Here is a 16,199-nt window from a genome sequence, read left to right as displayed (position 1 = left end):
TAAACCACTCAATCTTTTCAGAAAGGATGTGCACCCCCCCTTCCTGATATATCACAGCTATTTCTAGAATAAACTCAGCATGTACCAATCCTTTACTCCCTGCTCTCAAAACAGCAGTGATCAAATAAGCCATTATTCATATTTAGCGGCTTTGGAAACGATGGCTAACCTGTAGCTTCCACAATAGATAAATGAGGACCACAAATGCACCATAACCAACCACATTACATATGGCAAGCAGCAGCTAGCAACTGAACTGTTGGACACGACAGGACTGAAATAGTGGGATCTCCATCCCAATCCCTAAAATGAGATTTTCTATGGTTTTGAAAATTAAGCACAAACTGCTGTTCTCGGGCACATCACCATGTATCACGTAAAATAATATTAACTGACACTGATATGGAAAGGGTAAACATTCTAATTTTGTAGAGGACCAGAACTTACTGAATAGTATTTGCCTTAAATGTAAAAATCAAGATCAGAAAAGAGCAAACTGATCAGGGTCTTTTATTTTTCTTCATGGAAAACCTTAATGTACTTTGCTCAAATCCACTCTACATAGCTCCTTAGATTCTCCCCAAAAGCCTGGCTTCAAGTCAGAAATCTGCAGTTCTGTTTCTAGCACTGAATATGGTTCTCCCCGTTGCCTCCATCTCTCAGCTGTGAAATGGGAATACTACTACTTATCCCCTACATCGCTCATAAATATGAGTGAGTGGCAGCCTCCGTGGACAGACAGAAGATGACAGCGAGCCAAGTGTCCACAAGATACTGGGAGAATCATAAACCTATTCTATCAAGTTGCCAAATATCAAAGAACAGTTTGTTTGGCTTCACGTGGATGGTAAGAAGGCCCCTAGGCAGGTAGCATCCACCCAGCTGGCACCAGTCCAGGTCCAAGCACCAAGCTCAAGTACATTCAGCCAGTAACTACCTAGAGAACCTTGTTGCTACATATAGCTGCTAGATCCAGCTTCTCAAAAAGTGCATGGCCATAATATCACTTATTACATGTAGTAATAATAACAATCATAAATGTAAGAGCATAACTTTCCTCCCCCTTCTCAAGGAAAAATGACATCTAGCAAATGTCCACAAAACCAGACTTTTCAGGTCTCCCCACAGTAGGACAGGGTAGTGCCTTAAAGCACACCACTGAGTACAGAGGCAGTCCTTCATAATAACTACCCCGCTCCTTGTGGGATTTCCTTGATTGGATTTCACAGGATGCAGCCATTGTAAATGGCCCCACATTACTCATACACAAAAAGGCTAATGAGACTCCCTACTCAGTGATTATAGCACGCACTGGTTCAGAGGACAGCAAATGGATAAAATTGTTTCCTGGAAAAATGTTAACATGCTTGGATATATTTTTCAGATTATTGCCCTGAAATAGTTTTATGGCATTATTGAATTACAGTCCCTTGAAATACCGAGCATCTTTTGCTCATTCAAATGATGCTGTATTTCACCTGTAGACTGGAAACACTCTCCTGTACAGAAGAAAAGAATGAGCCAGATGGGAGCAGATGATAAGAGAGATACACAAATGGTCATGATTGGCTGCACAATGAACTCCTGTTATTGTTAAATAAAAAGCCCTTTAAAATATTTTTTCTTGTAGCTTCTAGAGAAAAGTAAGAAAAATGAAAACACAAGAGCAACTTAACACTTCGTGACATGTTTGTTTTTTTTTTCCTTCAAGCCCCAGTAAAATTAGTCCAAAGACACATGAAAGAAACCATAGGGACACAAGACCTGGACGTCAGCCATGATCTGAGTCAGCGAGCGGCCTGGCAGGTGACTGCTCAGGTAGAACTGCAAGGCTCGGCCGAATGTTTTCAAGTGAACAACCAAGTTACAGAAAACACGAATTGTGATGATCCCATTAATTCAGTAAGATATGATCATTTCCTTTCCTTTGCCATTTGTCCACTGACTGCCTACTAGTGACCAGAAATAAGGAATAATCCTTATTCCCATTTTAAGTGTCTAAGAAAGAGAAGAATAAGGAGAAAATACCTGTATGAAAAGAAAAAAATAGCCTGTAATCTATGACTCAGGAGGCCACAAGGAAAGGTTCTCATTTCTCTCCCAACCTGGCTCAAAGCAAACCCGGAGCCCCTTGTCTCAGGGTATGAGGCTGAGACCATCTGAGATCACTGAGGAGGAGTCACAACCCTTCTTGCTCACGTGAGGAAACCTAAAAGAGATGGAAGTCACCTGTCCTTGCTCAGTACCCACAAAAAAGCACCCCCTTCACGTGATAATTTTATGATGTCAACTTGAAGATTACAAACTTCTCTTTAAATGCTTCTTTAGCACAAGCTGAAGTGAAGTATTAACTCCTGTTTACCTATGGCACTCGGTAAGTCTAGCTTCGAACTCTCGAGCTCAGCTGCAAGGTGGATAGACTGGTGCGGTGGGGACGTGGTCATAATAATCCTAATACGCTCCCTTTTAGAATCAGAATTGATGTGATACAACACAAAATAGTAAAAGTGTGCATATTTAAGTGTGCAGCTTAATGATTTTTCTATATGTGTGCGTATATATATATACACGTAGTCATATATATATATATATATATATATATATATACACATGTGTATGTGTGTATATATATGTTACCAATTATCTGATAAAATGTAGAGCAACCCAAAGCAACTCCGACCTCTGAAACATTTACCATCTATATGACATTGGACAAGTTACTTAAATTCTCAGACTCAGTTTCCTCATCTGTAAAATCCATATACTTATAGTTTAAACTTTAAAAATATTATTATGAGAAGCTGGCTCAGTCAGAGGGGCTCTTGATCTCAGGGTTGTGTGTTCAAGCCCCATGTTGGATGTAGAGATCACTTAAAATAAATAAACTTTAAAAATATATATATTACTGGGGGCGCCTGTGTGGCTCAGTGGATTAGGCCTCTGCCTTCAGCTCAGGTCATGATCTCGGGGTCCTGGGATCGAGCCCCACATCGGGCTCTCTGCTCAGCGGGGAGCCTGCTTCCCCCTCTCTCTCTGCCTACCTCTCTGCCTACTTGTGATCTCTGTCTGTCAAATAAAATAAAATCTTAAAAAAAAAAAAAAACACTCGGGACACCTGGGTGGCTCAGTTGGTTAAGCGGCTGCCTTCGGCTCAGGTCATGATCCCAGCGTCTTGGGATCGAGTCCCGCATCGGGCTCCTTGCTCTGCAAGGATCCTGCTTCTCCCTCTGACACTCTGTCTGCCTGTGCTCTCTCTCTCTCTCTGACAAATAAATAAATAAAATCTTTAAAAAAAAAAAAACCAAACCTCACTATTAAAAAAAAAATTATTAAAAAAAATATATATATATATTACTGTGAGAATTAAACCAACTAATCCTTATAAATAAATTAGTACATGGCCCAAATAATTATTATAATTGTTATTATTACTATTATACAAGTGCCAAGTAATTTAATAGCATGAAAGACAGGCTAAACCATTATTTCAGATCAAACCTTTCCAATATGCATGCTCTGGATGCATCCCTGATTCTCTAGCCAAAACCACTCTATAAGCACACAGTAGACCCCAGCAGGTCAGGGAGCAGCTTACCTTGTGGGCACAGGGACCTCAGTCAGGGCACCCAGCATGACTGCCTGCTGGAGCCGAACAAAGGCAATGAAAGGAGTATCCAAGAAGTCAACCTCCCCAACAAGCACATTGGAGGCTTCTGCATCACGTGGCAGTTTTTTCATGAACTTATTCTTCAGCTGCATGGGAAGAGCCAAGAAAACACAATTTATTTCCAGAGAAGGGAACAAAAACAGATAATCCATATATCACCCAAGGCAATTCCTTTATATGAGTCTACACACAACAGGCTCTAGCTAGCCATTTTTCTATTACATTTAACCCTTCTATTATAATAAACATTACTCTGTACTTTGGATTCAAAAATATTGAAGGTATAATCACATGGCTTACACCTAAAACTATGTTTACATATAAAACTATTTATTTATTTATTCACTTGCTCAATAAATGTAAGTTGAGAGTCTACTATGAGCCAGGCATTGATCTAACCCCTAGGAATACAGGAATAGATCAACGAATTCTATCTTCCTTGGGTCATATTCCCCCAGAAGAGAAATAAAGTATTATTTAAAGTAATGATAAGTGCTAAGAAGGAAAAATAAAACAGGCTGGAAGGTACTATTATTTTAGACAGGGTAGTCAAGGAAAGCCTCTGAAGAAGTACATTTTACACTGGATTGAGGGGACAAGCCATGCAATGATCTGCTCAAAGAATATTCTAGGCAAAGAGAACAGCAAGTGCAAAGGCTTGAGGCAGAAAAGAGCTTGGCAGAGAGGTAGAGTAAGAGGTGAGTGCGGCGGTAGTTAAAGGAGCAAAGAAGAGAAAAGAGCAGCAAACGAAAAATCGCACAGGTGTGGGGGGCAGGTGGTAAGAGCCTTGAAGGCTACCATAAGGAGTTTGGGAAGTTTTAGGTGGGACTTGCCTACTAAAAACCCAGGTGGAAAGGTGAAGTTGGAAGACGTACATTTAGAAGATATTACCACATAAAGAGAATTTAGGACTATGAGACAGGATGACACAACCTTGAGTGTGAGTGTAGACAGAGAAGAGGGATAAGACCTAAACGCTGGGCCACTTTATCTTTTATAGGAATGGGAGGAGATCTCAGCAGAGGACACCCTCAAAGAGCAGCCAGTCAGGTCAGAGGAAAACCAGGATACACCAGCTATCAGGTGAAGAAAGGGCTCGATGAAGAAAGTATATCCGCTGAGTCACAGGCTGCTGAAAGTTCAAATAAGATGAGAACTAAGAATGGATGAATGAATTCATCAAGATGGAGGTGCTGGGTGATCTTGACAAGAGCAGTTACGGTGGATACCAGAGTGCCCAGTGAAGAACAGGAAGTGAAGAAGTGGAGACAGGCAGTAGAGAGAATTATTTCGAGAAATGTTGCTACCAAGAAAAGGCAAGGAATAGGAAAGTAGGTAAAGGAAAACATAAAATAGAGAATTTCTTCTAAATGGCAAGTGTGCTAACACTTTGGAATGTTAATGAGACAGATTACTGCGGCAGGAGATACAGGGGACAACCACAGAAGTAGTTCAAGTAACCTTGAACTATGGAAACAAGAACTGAGAAGTAAGCTGAGGAGGAAGGGAGGGATGGTAGGTGGAAATTTGAGGAGGGTGGTAAAAGTATAAAGAGATTTTTCTTGGGGAATAAAGGTTGCTTCTTATGGTCACTTGGAAAGCTTATCTTATAGGTGTTATTTGTCCCTTTCCTGGGCTTCCCCAAGTTCCACTTAGAACAGGCCTGTTCAAGCACTCTTCAGTGAATGGGAAACACCTCCCACAGCTCAAGGAAGACATTTCAACAATTGTGGAAGATGGAGATAAGAACTTTGCAGGGCTATATGAAAGGCACAGATTTCTGATATATACTAATCATCAATATAAAGGCCCTTCCCTTAGGTCAAAAGTTACCAGGGAACTCCGTACTTTTTGCCATGAATTACTGTTGAGATGGGAAATGGCAGACATGGTCCAATCTCCCCCAGTAATAAAATGGTTACAGTAAAAAAAAAAAAGTTATAGGGGTTATAATAACAATTTCCATTTTTTTCCCTTCATCACACCCTTCTTTTTTTTTTTTTAATTTCTTTTCAACATAACAGAATTCATTGTTTTTGCACCACACCCAGTGCTCCATGCAATACGTGCCCTCCTTAATACCCACCACCTGGCTCCCCCAACCTCCCACCTCCCACCCCTTCAAAACCCTCAGATTGTTTCTCAGAGTCCATAGTCTCTCATGGTTTACCTCCCCTTCCAATTTCCCTCAACTCCCTTCTCCTCTCCATCTCCCCATGTCCTCCATGTTATTTGTTATGCTCCACAAATCAGTGAAACCATATGATAATTGACTCTCTCTGCTTGTCTTATTTCACTCAGCATAATCTCTTCCAGTCCCATCCATGTTGCTATAAAAGTTGGGTATTCATCCTTTCTGATGGAGGCATAATACTCCATAGTGTATATAGACCACATCTTCGGGGGTTTTTCCTTTCTCTCTCTCTCTCTTGTTTTTGTTTTTTGTTGTTGTTTTTTGTTTTGTTCTGTTTTGGTAAGCTCTACACCCAATGTGGGGCTTGAACTTACGACCCTGAGATCAAGACTTAAATGCTCTACCTACTGAGCCACCCAGGCACCCCCATTTGCAGAGTTTTTAACTGGAGAAAATAAGTGACATGAGAAGTAATCCCTAAAACTCCATCACCCTCATTAGCATTTTTACAGAATTTTTAAAATTTGGTAGTACATATAAGAAGCAAGCTGTGAGGCAAAAAAAAGCAAGGACATCAGGGCTAATAATTTAGTGGAACCAAATAAACACAAAGAAAAAGCAAAGGCAAGATATGTAGATGTTAGGAACACGACTACTTCTAAGAAGTAAGGGAATTTTCCAAAGTTTATACCATTAGTCCTCCAAGAAATGTTAATATTTAAAAAAAAAACTATTTGAGTCTATAAATAGTGAAAGAGCAGCAGCCATGGGAAGGGTCTAAAAACATCAAATTGCCAAAACTGTTATTATCACCTAAGGAAGTTGCAGTAACGAATTGTTTTCTAAAACACAGAGTAGAGTACAGGGTATGGCTAAGTGGCACAAACGCCTAACAAAATATCATTCCTAGAATAATCTTCCTTGGGTTCTTTCCAGAGAGTTCCCACTACCAACAGCTGCATAATAATCTGATTTTATTTCCCATCTCTCCAGCACACTCTTTGCTCTGTCTAATTAGGCAGGTAATCTGATAATCTTATTCAGTTTATGTAGACTCCCACATTCATTATAAAACTTTCCTTTCCACATTTCTACCTTTTCTAAACATCCTTTTACCTCCTCTAAACATCTAAGCATAAGCCATTTAACTATCTCAACCCCACTTTCTTGGGAACTCTGGAAGCACCCACTTCTGAATCATACTTTTGAAAGTTTAAATCTTTTCCCCAAATTTCCTGAGGGTGAGAATAATTTATCCCCCCCATTGTACTGGGCACCTACACTGCACATAACTCAGCTGTAATAAATATTATGAATGGAAAGAATGAGCTCTATAGCACTAAAAATCAGACCAAAATCCATCAAATGCCCAGGAACGTTAGCTTCCCAAGTCTCACTCTACAACCTGTCTAGATCTGTCACTAATTAACTACCTGATTCACAATACAGAACAGCCCACAGTCGATTATATTCCTCTACAAAATGTCTTAGAGTACTATGCTACATTTACTGAGATTATCATCCCCATATTGGAAAAATAGGAGTATATTTTTAAGGCCAAAGGAAGTAAACTATATTCTACATGCTCTAAAGAGATGTAGTTCTAAAGACATGTTCCTTTAGATCAGAAGATCTCAAACTGTGTTTGTGAAATGCTAGTGTTCTCAGAGAAACTAACAGCTTTTCTAAAATAAACATGTATGGTATCTGAGGTACCTCAGAACTCAGCCCCTGAGTGGCTCTTTCCTATCTACACACATTCCCTGGGTGAGTTCATCAAACCTCATGCCTTTAAACACCTTCTATATGCTGATGACTCACATATTTATATCTTCAGCCAGGACCTCCTCCCTGAACTCCAGACCTAGAACATCTCCACCTGGATGTCTAATAAGCATTTCAAACTTCACTTATCCAAAAACTGAGCCCACCAACAGTCTCTTCAAACTGGCTCTTCCTGCAGTCTTCCTCACCTGGCTAATGGCAACCATTCTTTCATTGCTAAGGCCAAGACCTTACTGTCATCTTAGACACTTACCTTCCTCTCACACACCATGCCCATTCTACCAGCAAATCCAGAATCTGATTAGTTCTCACCACCTCCACTGCCTCTACCCTCGTCCACTATCATCCACTACAATCATCTCTCTCTCCAGGATAATGGCACTGGCTTCCTGGCTGGGTTATCTGCTTCTGCTCTTGCCTCCAGTCTATTCACCAAAGTAGCCAGAGCAGTCAAAGCAGGACTCAGATCCTGCCATTCTGCTTCTCAAAGCCAGTTCAATAAGAGGGAAGGCAATGCTGTCAGGACAAGTCACAACCTCAGCATCATCTGACTTCTTATCTGCAATCTGACCTTATTTCCTCCTGCTCTCCTCCAGTCTTCTCCATGCCCACCACTCCAGACTCCATGTCCTCCCTCAAACATGCCAGGTACACTCTAACCTCAGGGCCTTTACACCTGCTGTTGCTTCTGGAATGTAATGTCTTGGAGGAAGCATGGCTTCCTCCTTGACTTCCTTTGGATCTTTATTTAAAAGTCACCTTTTCATCAGTGAGTCTCCCCCTGGCCACATTAGTTAAAATATCAACTTCCTTCTCCCCACAGATTCTTTTCACTCCTTTTCCCTACTTTATTTTTTCCTTCTTTATACTTATCACAAACATGCCATGTTTTAGCTATTATCTTTACTACTTGCCACCCCACTAGAAAGTAAGTTCCATGAAGGGAGAAATACCTATTTATTTTGTTCAGTGTTGTACCTTTAATGCCTTAAAGAGTGCCTGAAGAGAAAGGCTGAATAAATATCTGTTGACCGAATGAATGGTGGTTATTATTTCTGCTCTTCCCAATAAGCTGTCCAAACTCCTCTCTTAAAGGTTCTAGACATAACCACACTGACAAGGCCATCTAAATGGACAAAAGGCCTGAATATTGCCAATCTTAGTACATTCCTCCCCTAATAACAGTGATTGATCCAAAGGATGGATATGTGACTCAGGCAGGAACCAAACCCTTTTGGTTAATTAGTATTTTACTTGTATAAAGATCAACATTTTTCCTTTCACTTGAGGTTGTCCCCCTCCATGTTGAAAGGGCCTGTCACAAACTGTCTACCCTAGGAGACAATGAGGTCAACACCCGAAAGGAAGTAGACAAAAGCAAGAGAGAAAAACAGATGAAAAGAGAGATTTCTGAGTCCTAAGTCCCAGGCCCTGAGGTCCTGCAACTTCTCCATTCTGTGATCATCAAGAATTCTTACTTATTACATAAGCCAGAAAATTCCATGTTGGGTTTAAATTAATTTGAAGTGATTTCTGACTACTGAAGAGTCCAGACCCTTTGAAAAAAAATGTATTTGTCAAATATATTTGAGGAATATAAGTTAAATAAGATTAAATGTTTCTATACTCCAAATATTCTCAGAGCCTTGAATATGCCTATAAGCCTAGGAATGCTTTATCTCCTACTTGGAGATATATAAGGCATATTATGATATGAAAACATTTTTTTTAAAGATTCTATTTATTTGTTTGACAGAGAGAGAGATCACAAGTAGGCAGAGAGACAGAGAGGGGGCAGGGGTAGGGGAAGCAGGCTCCCTGCTGAGCAGAGAGCCCAATGCGGGACTCGATCCCAGGACCCTGGGATCATGACCTGAGCTGAAGGCAGAGGCTTAAACCCACTGAGCCACCCAGGTGCCCCTGAAAACATTTTAAAATGCTATTTTGGACAAATTTTCTCACTTCCCATTTAAATCCATTCTAAATTCCATTTAATTCGCTTCAAACTTTATGAATGCCTATAATGTTTAAACCCTGGTAGTGGGCACTGCAGAGAACAGACAGACCCTGCTCTAAGAAAAAGTCATAAACATTAAACAAAAAGGTAAAGAATAACCAGAAACTAAAAGAACAAGAGCAAATAATGAAAGCAAGAACAGAATCCAGGGCTTTCAAATCAGGTTGAAAATCACCCAATAAACTCATCTGGATTGAATTCCAAAGATAAAGTTTGGCATTCCTTTCCTATATATCACTAGTTGCTTCTCCAAGGGATACACAGCCTGGATTTTATGCGAGGTCAACCATGAGAACACACACAGTGAATACGAATTCCTTTAACCAAACTTGATCTCAACGAAATCGATTTCAAATGGCTGATATGTGGAGCTACAACTGGAACACCACCAACTCTGTGAATCCAGCCAGATGTGTGCATTTCAGATTCCTTTTATACTAGTTTGTATTCTTTCTTCCAGAGTAAAATCTTGCTATAAATACTCAGAAGTATGGCTTGTCCTCTGCCACACATGTTCATTTTTATAATTTCTTGTACTTCCTTACTTTCTGAGTGGTGTTCTAAGACTCAGGGATCACAGTATTAGCATGCCAAGAAACTAGAGATTATGATTGGACAAAGCAGAACAGGTGGACTGATTATGAAAGAGATGGGTTACTTGGGATGATAGCTCTGTGAGATAACGTCAAAGTTACTGGCACAAGTGATATGCATCATATATAGCTAATTGAAAAGTCAATCTTCTATACTCTAATCAGGTCCTAGATTCTCCTACCCTCTTCTGTGAAGGTAATTTTTAGGTTTTCTATATGGGACCCATTACTAAGTAGTGGCCAACCAACCATAAACTGACTGGGATGATCATTTGATTAACACTGTGTTCTCCTATCCTCCTTACTATCACCCTCTGACCAACAGCATCACCTGATAAGTAGGCCCAGACTACCATACTATTCCCAATCACTTAGTCATTTAAACCCTACCTCTTTCGTCTGCCATTAATTAGCATATGTTAAAATGAGTGCATCAGCTATGAAGTGTCACTTTTAACCAGGAATACTCATGGTTTGTCATTTGAATCTGATTTATTAGAATGGATCCTATGGGCTGTTTGATGTTCTTACTACAAGTGATGTTTTTAAAATCATATAAACTTGAGGATACTTTTTCATTATTTTTACAAAGCTTACACCTACTGCTACCACATTCTATGCATTCTCTTTTTTTCTCAATAAGTTTAATCTTCCAACCTGTATTTATTCTCAGTTCACCCTGCTTAATGACTCATGTCCACATGCTAACATCCACCTGCTTTCCTGGGTAAAGAGCTTATTCCTGGCTTTCTTATGGGTGTACCTTCCTATCTTCTTTTCTTCCTCTTAGCTTATCTTTTCTTCTTCCTGCTGATTTCTCTCCTCCACTCTTTCTGAAAATTGATAGCTCTTATTCCTTCCCAAACAAACTCATCTGCTAAGCTCACTATAGATCACTCTGGAACTATATCCTTCCACTGCAAAGAAATCTTTTGTGGTAAAGTAGGGTCACCATACCTATCAGTTTCTTCATGAAAGTCCCAGTTTACCCCATTTCCTGATATAATTGCTATTGCCTTCTTTCATTCTCAAAAATGTCTCATGCTAAAAAAAAAAAAATGATATGGTCACCCTATATTTTAATCTCATTGAGGCTGACTCTTGAGTGGTGCCTCAGATAATGGCTTTGGAGAATAAATCCATGCTATGGAACCTTTAGGATTCAAGGAACTCAAAAGTATGAGAGAACTCCTAGGTCAAACAGCATCTTAGTAAATTATTTATGCTACTTGAGTATAAATTTATTCGTTTACTATATGCAAACAATATTAACTGGTAGGGTAGGAAAAAAGTGCTCTTTCACTCACAAGAGTGAGATGATTCTGCTTCTGTCCCCTCCCTTTCTCTACACCTTGGCGGGGAACATGGCCAATTTGATGGAGTAGAGTTTGACAAATTCATTGGTACTTTTTTCTACTGGGAAGGTTACAGTGCCTTGAAGACAAGAAGCAAGTGTTTTCTCTTACAGAAAGACAAGTGAATGTATTTAAAAAGATAGCGAGAGAGAGAGAGAGAGAGAGAGACCTGACATCTTTATCCCTGTGGCTGGTTAGGTAAGGAGACTCAGAACCTGTTTCATAGGCTCAACTATATTTCTCTATCATAACACATGTCTCTTAAGTCTATGAATCCCAGGATTTAGAGTCTGTGTGGGTGGTTGTAGGCCTGGAGCTGTGTATTTAGTGAACTAAAAATGTCCAACCTAAAAAAAAATGTTTCTAAGAGAAACACTTTCAGCTATGGTAAACTAGCTTGCATCACACCAACCCTTCCAGCAAGAAAAACTGCAGAATTTTTATAATCTGCTTAAAGGCATCAGAAAGTTATTGTGACATTAAAAACTTGAGAAACCAATATCCCTGAAAAAGGAAACTGCATAAAGGTGAGGCTAACTTCAGCTCTGATTTTCTTCTAAAGGCATCTTATGATTTCTAGGTAGCTGCAGAGCTCCAGAAATTGAGCAGAGCCTTCAGCAGTTTCAAAGTAACAGACAAGCATGCCAGGCATTCAGCTGGGACCTCTAAAGGACAAGATCCAAGGCTTAAGAGCAAACTAGTAATAGACCAATGCACATAGAGACTGAAACCCAGCTTCCAATCAGCTCAATTCCAGACTGAATATTAGGGTGAACTGTCCTTCACCTAAATGCCAGCCAAAAGCAAAAGTATCATCCTGAGTATCAAATTATCTCTACTATGTACATATTATATCTGACAGTCAATCAGAATTACTAGGCATACTAGCAGATAAAATCAAATGACTGGGACCAAAAGAAAAACCAGAAATTAGAAACATAGGAGAGCTACATATTGTAATTACCAGACACATTTTGAAACAACAGTAATATTTTAAAATATTGATTACAATATAGAGAATTTCAGCAAAATCATTTTTAAAGCAAAGTAGATTTCTTGAAGATTAAAGGATACATTATTAACTTATTAAAGTCAATATTACTCATAATATAAAAATATGACATATTAAAATTTATAGGATATAGTTACACATGTAGATTGGGTAAAATTCATGTCCTTAAATGCAAATATTACAAAAGAAGAAAAGCCAAAGTTTGATGATATGAATATATATCTCAAGAAGTGAGAATAAAAAATGAAACCCAAAGAAGGTATAAAGAAGAAAATAATAAAAATAAGAAAAGAAATCATGACAAAGCAGGCAAATATACTATGCTGGTCATGTTTTATTGCATAATCTGAGTAACAATTATACATATGTGCACATTTGAAAAATCATCAAGTAATGACTTATAAATGTCTGTATATGTAAATCATATACATATATTCTACTGTAATAAAATATGTATACTACAATGAGTTTCTTTTTTTTATTTTTATTTTATTTTTTAAAGATTTTTATTTAGTTATTTGACAGACAGAGATCACAAGTGGGCAGAGAGGCAGGCAGAGAGAGAGAGGAAGGGAAGCAGGCTCTCTGCTGAGCAGAGAGCCCGATGTGGGGCTCGATCCCAGGACCCTGAGACCATGACCTGAGCCGAAGGCAGAGGCTTAACCCACTGAGCCACCCAGGCGCCCCACTACAATGAGTTTCTTAATAAATAAACTATGATTTCATTGCAAATCTGGCTTACATATAGTTCTCCCTTGACAGAAAATCCTTTAAGGAATTCAAGAACAGTGAAAAACTTATACCATATTCCACAGCCCTAATTCATAAAGGCTTTTTTAAAGGTTGGAAGAGATAAGAGGTAAAATACCTAGCAAGATATAAAGAAAATGTGCGACTCACTCCTTCTCCATTCTTTTTGGTTTTTCCAACATGGAAAGTAAATCTCCCTACTCTCTTCACTCTTCCTATCTTGCTTATCAGGAATATTCCCCTGACTGTGTTATGTCTGAAGTGATATATGCCCACCTTTATTTTCCAATAGTATATAAACCATTAATTGCCCACTATTCAACATTAATATAATATAACCTAATCAAGTATACTGTCCCCAGGTTAAAATTAGCTTCCAACAGTGTTAGCATGAAGAAACAAACCATCACAAGGCTACTCACCTTGTGAAAATGAATCTCTGGGATAACTTTTGAAATATGTTTGACCTACCAAGAACTATGTGTATTGCTTGGAGTACTCAAACTCTGGGAATCCTGGAGTAATGGCTGGAAACCAGTGCAGTGCCTAGAGCTGTCTTCTATGGTTACTTGACTGTCCCTATCTCCTATCCTCCTCACTACTTTCCAGCAGCCCTCTTGATCCACATACAAAGAAGAGAGCTGATCCAAAATAGTCAAATTCTAAGTCAATTAGCCTATGCCAGCTTTCTCCCCAGGTATGGGGAAAACAACTATTCTCACCAAAAGCTCTATTCTTCCTTTCTTTATAGTTGGGGGTTCCCAGTGTAAATGCAGGCCTACTCTTGTGCTCCAAATTCAAGGAGCTTATTTTGTTTCTATGCTCTTCACAGCTACCAAGATGAGGCAGAAGGCTCTGCCTAGTTCACCAGGGTTGTACTTTGGGGTTTGCAGCCAAAGGTTCAGCCAGTAATAAAAGGATTCATGGCCTTTGTTTTCCTGTGTGCACACTTCCCTTGATGATCTTCTAAAGAGAATGTTGGACAGAGGACAAGGATTTGGTGTTTCTGAATAGCCTAGACAAACACCATCTCTTCAACATATCCCAGCACTCTATTCCTAAATCTCCCTTCTTTCTTGTTGTGTGGTTGCCTAACTGGGAAATGGCTGAAGGAGGAAAACAATAAGAATCACTGTTTCATAAGTGTAAACAGGTATTGCTTTTGATTTCAAGACCACATAAGAAAAAAGCATTTTCTATAGTGAGTGCTGTGAAGTGTATAAACCTGGCAATTCACAGACCTGTACCCCTGGGGCTAATAATACATTATATGTCAATAAAAAATAAAAAAAAATTTTTAGAAGAAAAAAGCATCTTAAAATGTTTCTGTTACATGAAGATATCCTTTACTCATCCCTTAAGTTAATTTGTGGGACTTCTTTGGTAAACAAACAGAACTAATGGAATAATTTCTTTTTTTTTTTTTAAGATTTTATTTATTTATTTGACAGAGAGAAATCACAAGTAGGCAGAGAGGCAGGCAGAGAGAGAGGAGGAAGCAGGCTCCCTGCTGAGCAGAAAGCCCGATGTGGGGCTCGAACCCAGGACCTGGGATCATGACCTGAGCCGAAGGCAGCGGCTTAACCCACTGAGCCACCCATGGAAGCTCTGATTGCCCTTTAGGTTATCTTCAAGCTGTGATTTAGAAGAATATTTCCAAAGATTAAATTTAATAACCACTGCCTAAGAGTCTAAGAGGCCTAATAATAAATAGATAGACAGACTAAATAAATAAATAGGTGCTATTGCTTGACCACCTACAGAATCCAAAATCTAGGCAATCACTTATAATGTTATTAGTAGTGAACATTTATGACATGATCTGAGATTTCCAGAGTATATAAAATAAATATGAAAGAGTGCAAAGTCATTAACTCAGACAAGGTGCCAAAAGGCTCTGTGGCTACATGTTTTTACTTTTTGACCACTCTTCTCCTTTCGTTTATTCCATTTTTAAAAATACAAAATGAAAACAATCCCCTGAGGGTGAAAATTTGATTTTCCAATGTTTCCTTCCAAATATAGACATCTTACCACCATTAATGCAAATGATTCTGCAAAGCAGCACATTCACAAATGGCTATTAAACTAAATATAACATTAAGTACAATCCATTAGTTCTGATTTCCTAAATAGGATGAAATTTCAAGTACTGACCTAGTTTAAAATCAACTTGTCAAAATCTCTAGTCACATAAGCTTATGTCTTACATCATTAAAAAATCATACTGTCAATATGCTTATAGCTATTTACAGTCTTTGAAATACTTTCACAATTACTAGCTTACTTGAATTCTTATAGCAGGCTTATAAGAAATATATTATTAAACCATTTTCCAGGTAAAAGAAGCTGAATTTCAAGAAGGTGAAGGGACTTCATGAAATTCATGCAGCTAAATGGCCAAGCCAGGACATGAATTCTAACTTTTAATGCTCTGCTCACTTCACTACACTGTGAAATCCTTAAATTTCTGATGAATATATTTTGCTACCCAAAATTTAGAAGATAGGGCTCTGAAATCTCTAAACCTCTTACACAGGGACTCTTGGATGGCTCAGTCAGTTAAGCGGCTGACTTCAGCTCAAATCATGATCCCAGGATCAAGTCCTGCATCGGGCTCCTTGCTCAGCAGAGAGCCTGATTCTCCCTCTGTCTGTTGCTCCCCCTGCTTGTGCAGTCTCTCTCTCTCTCTCTGACAAATAAATAAAAATATTTAATATATAAAAAAATAAAATAAGATAAAATAAACCTCTTACACAGAAAATCAATGTCAAGCATCTATAATAGCTTAGGCTCTGTACAGATAATCTTTTTTTTTAATATGTTATTTATTTATTTGACAGAGGGAGACATAGCGGGGAGCCTGATGTGGGGCTCAATCCCAGG

At 38.9% G+C, this 16,199-nt stretch overlaps 1 protein-coding gene across 4 annotated transcripts in view; it reads right to left on the bottom strand.

Moving 5' to 3' along the window:
- The window catches only part of SLC4A4 (solute carrier family 4 member 4), a 355,406-nt gene that overhangs the window by 115,063 nt on the left and 224,144 nt on the right, over positions 1–16,199 (bottom strand). For all 4 annotated transcript variants that reach the window (XM_047719486.1, XM_047719487.1, XM_047719484.1 and 1 more), the window contains exon 8: positions 3,596–3,753. In XM_047719486.1, coding sequence (XP_047575442.1) covers positions 3,596–3,753 — 158 coding nt within the window. The remainder of the gene's footprint in view (positions 1–3,595; positions 3,754–16,199) is intronic.

Source organism: Lutra lutra, chromosome 2 (genome assembly GCF_902655055.1).
Source record: "Lutra lutra chromosome 2, mLutLut1.2, whole genome shotgun sequence".
NCBI classification, from domain to species: domain Eukaryota; kingdom Metazoa; phylum Chordata; class Mammalia; order Carnivora; family Mustelidae; genus Lutra; species Lutra lutra.
Note: the sequence above shows the minus strand (reverse complement) of the source record. Positions and strands in the feature narration are given on the sequence as shown.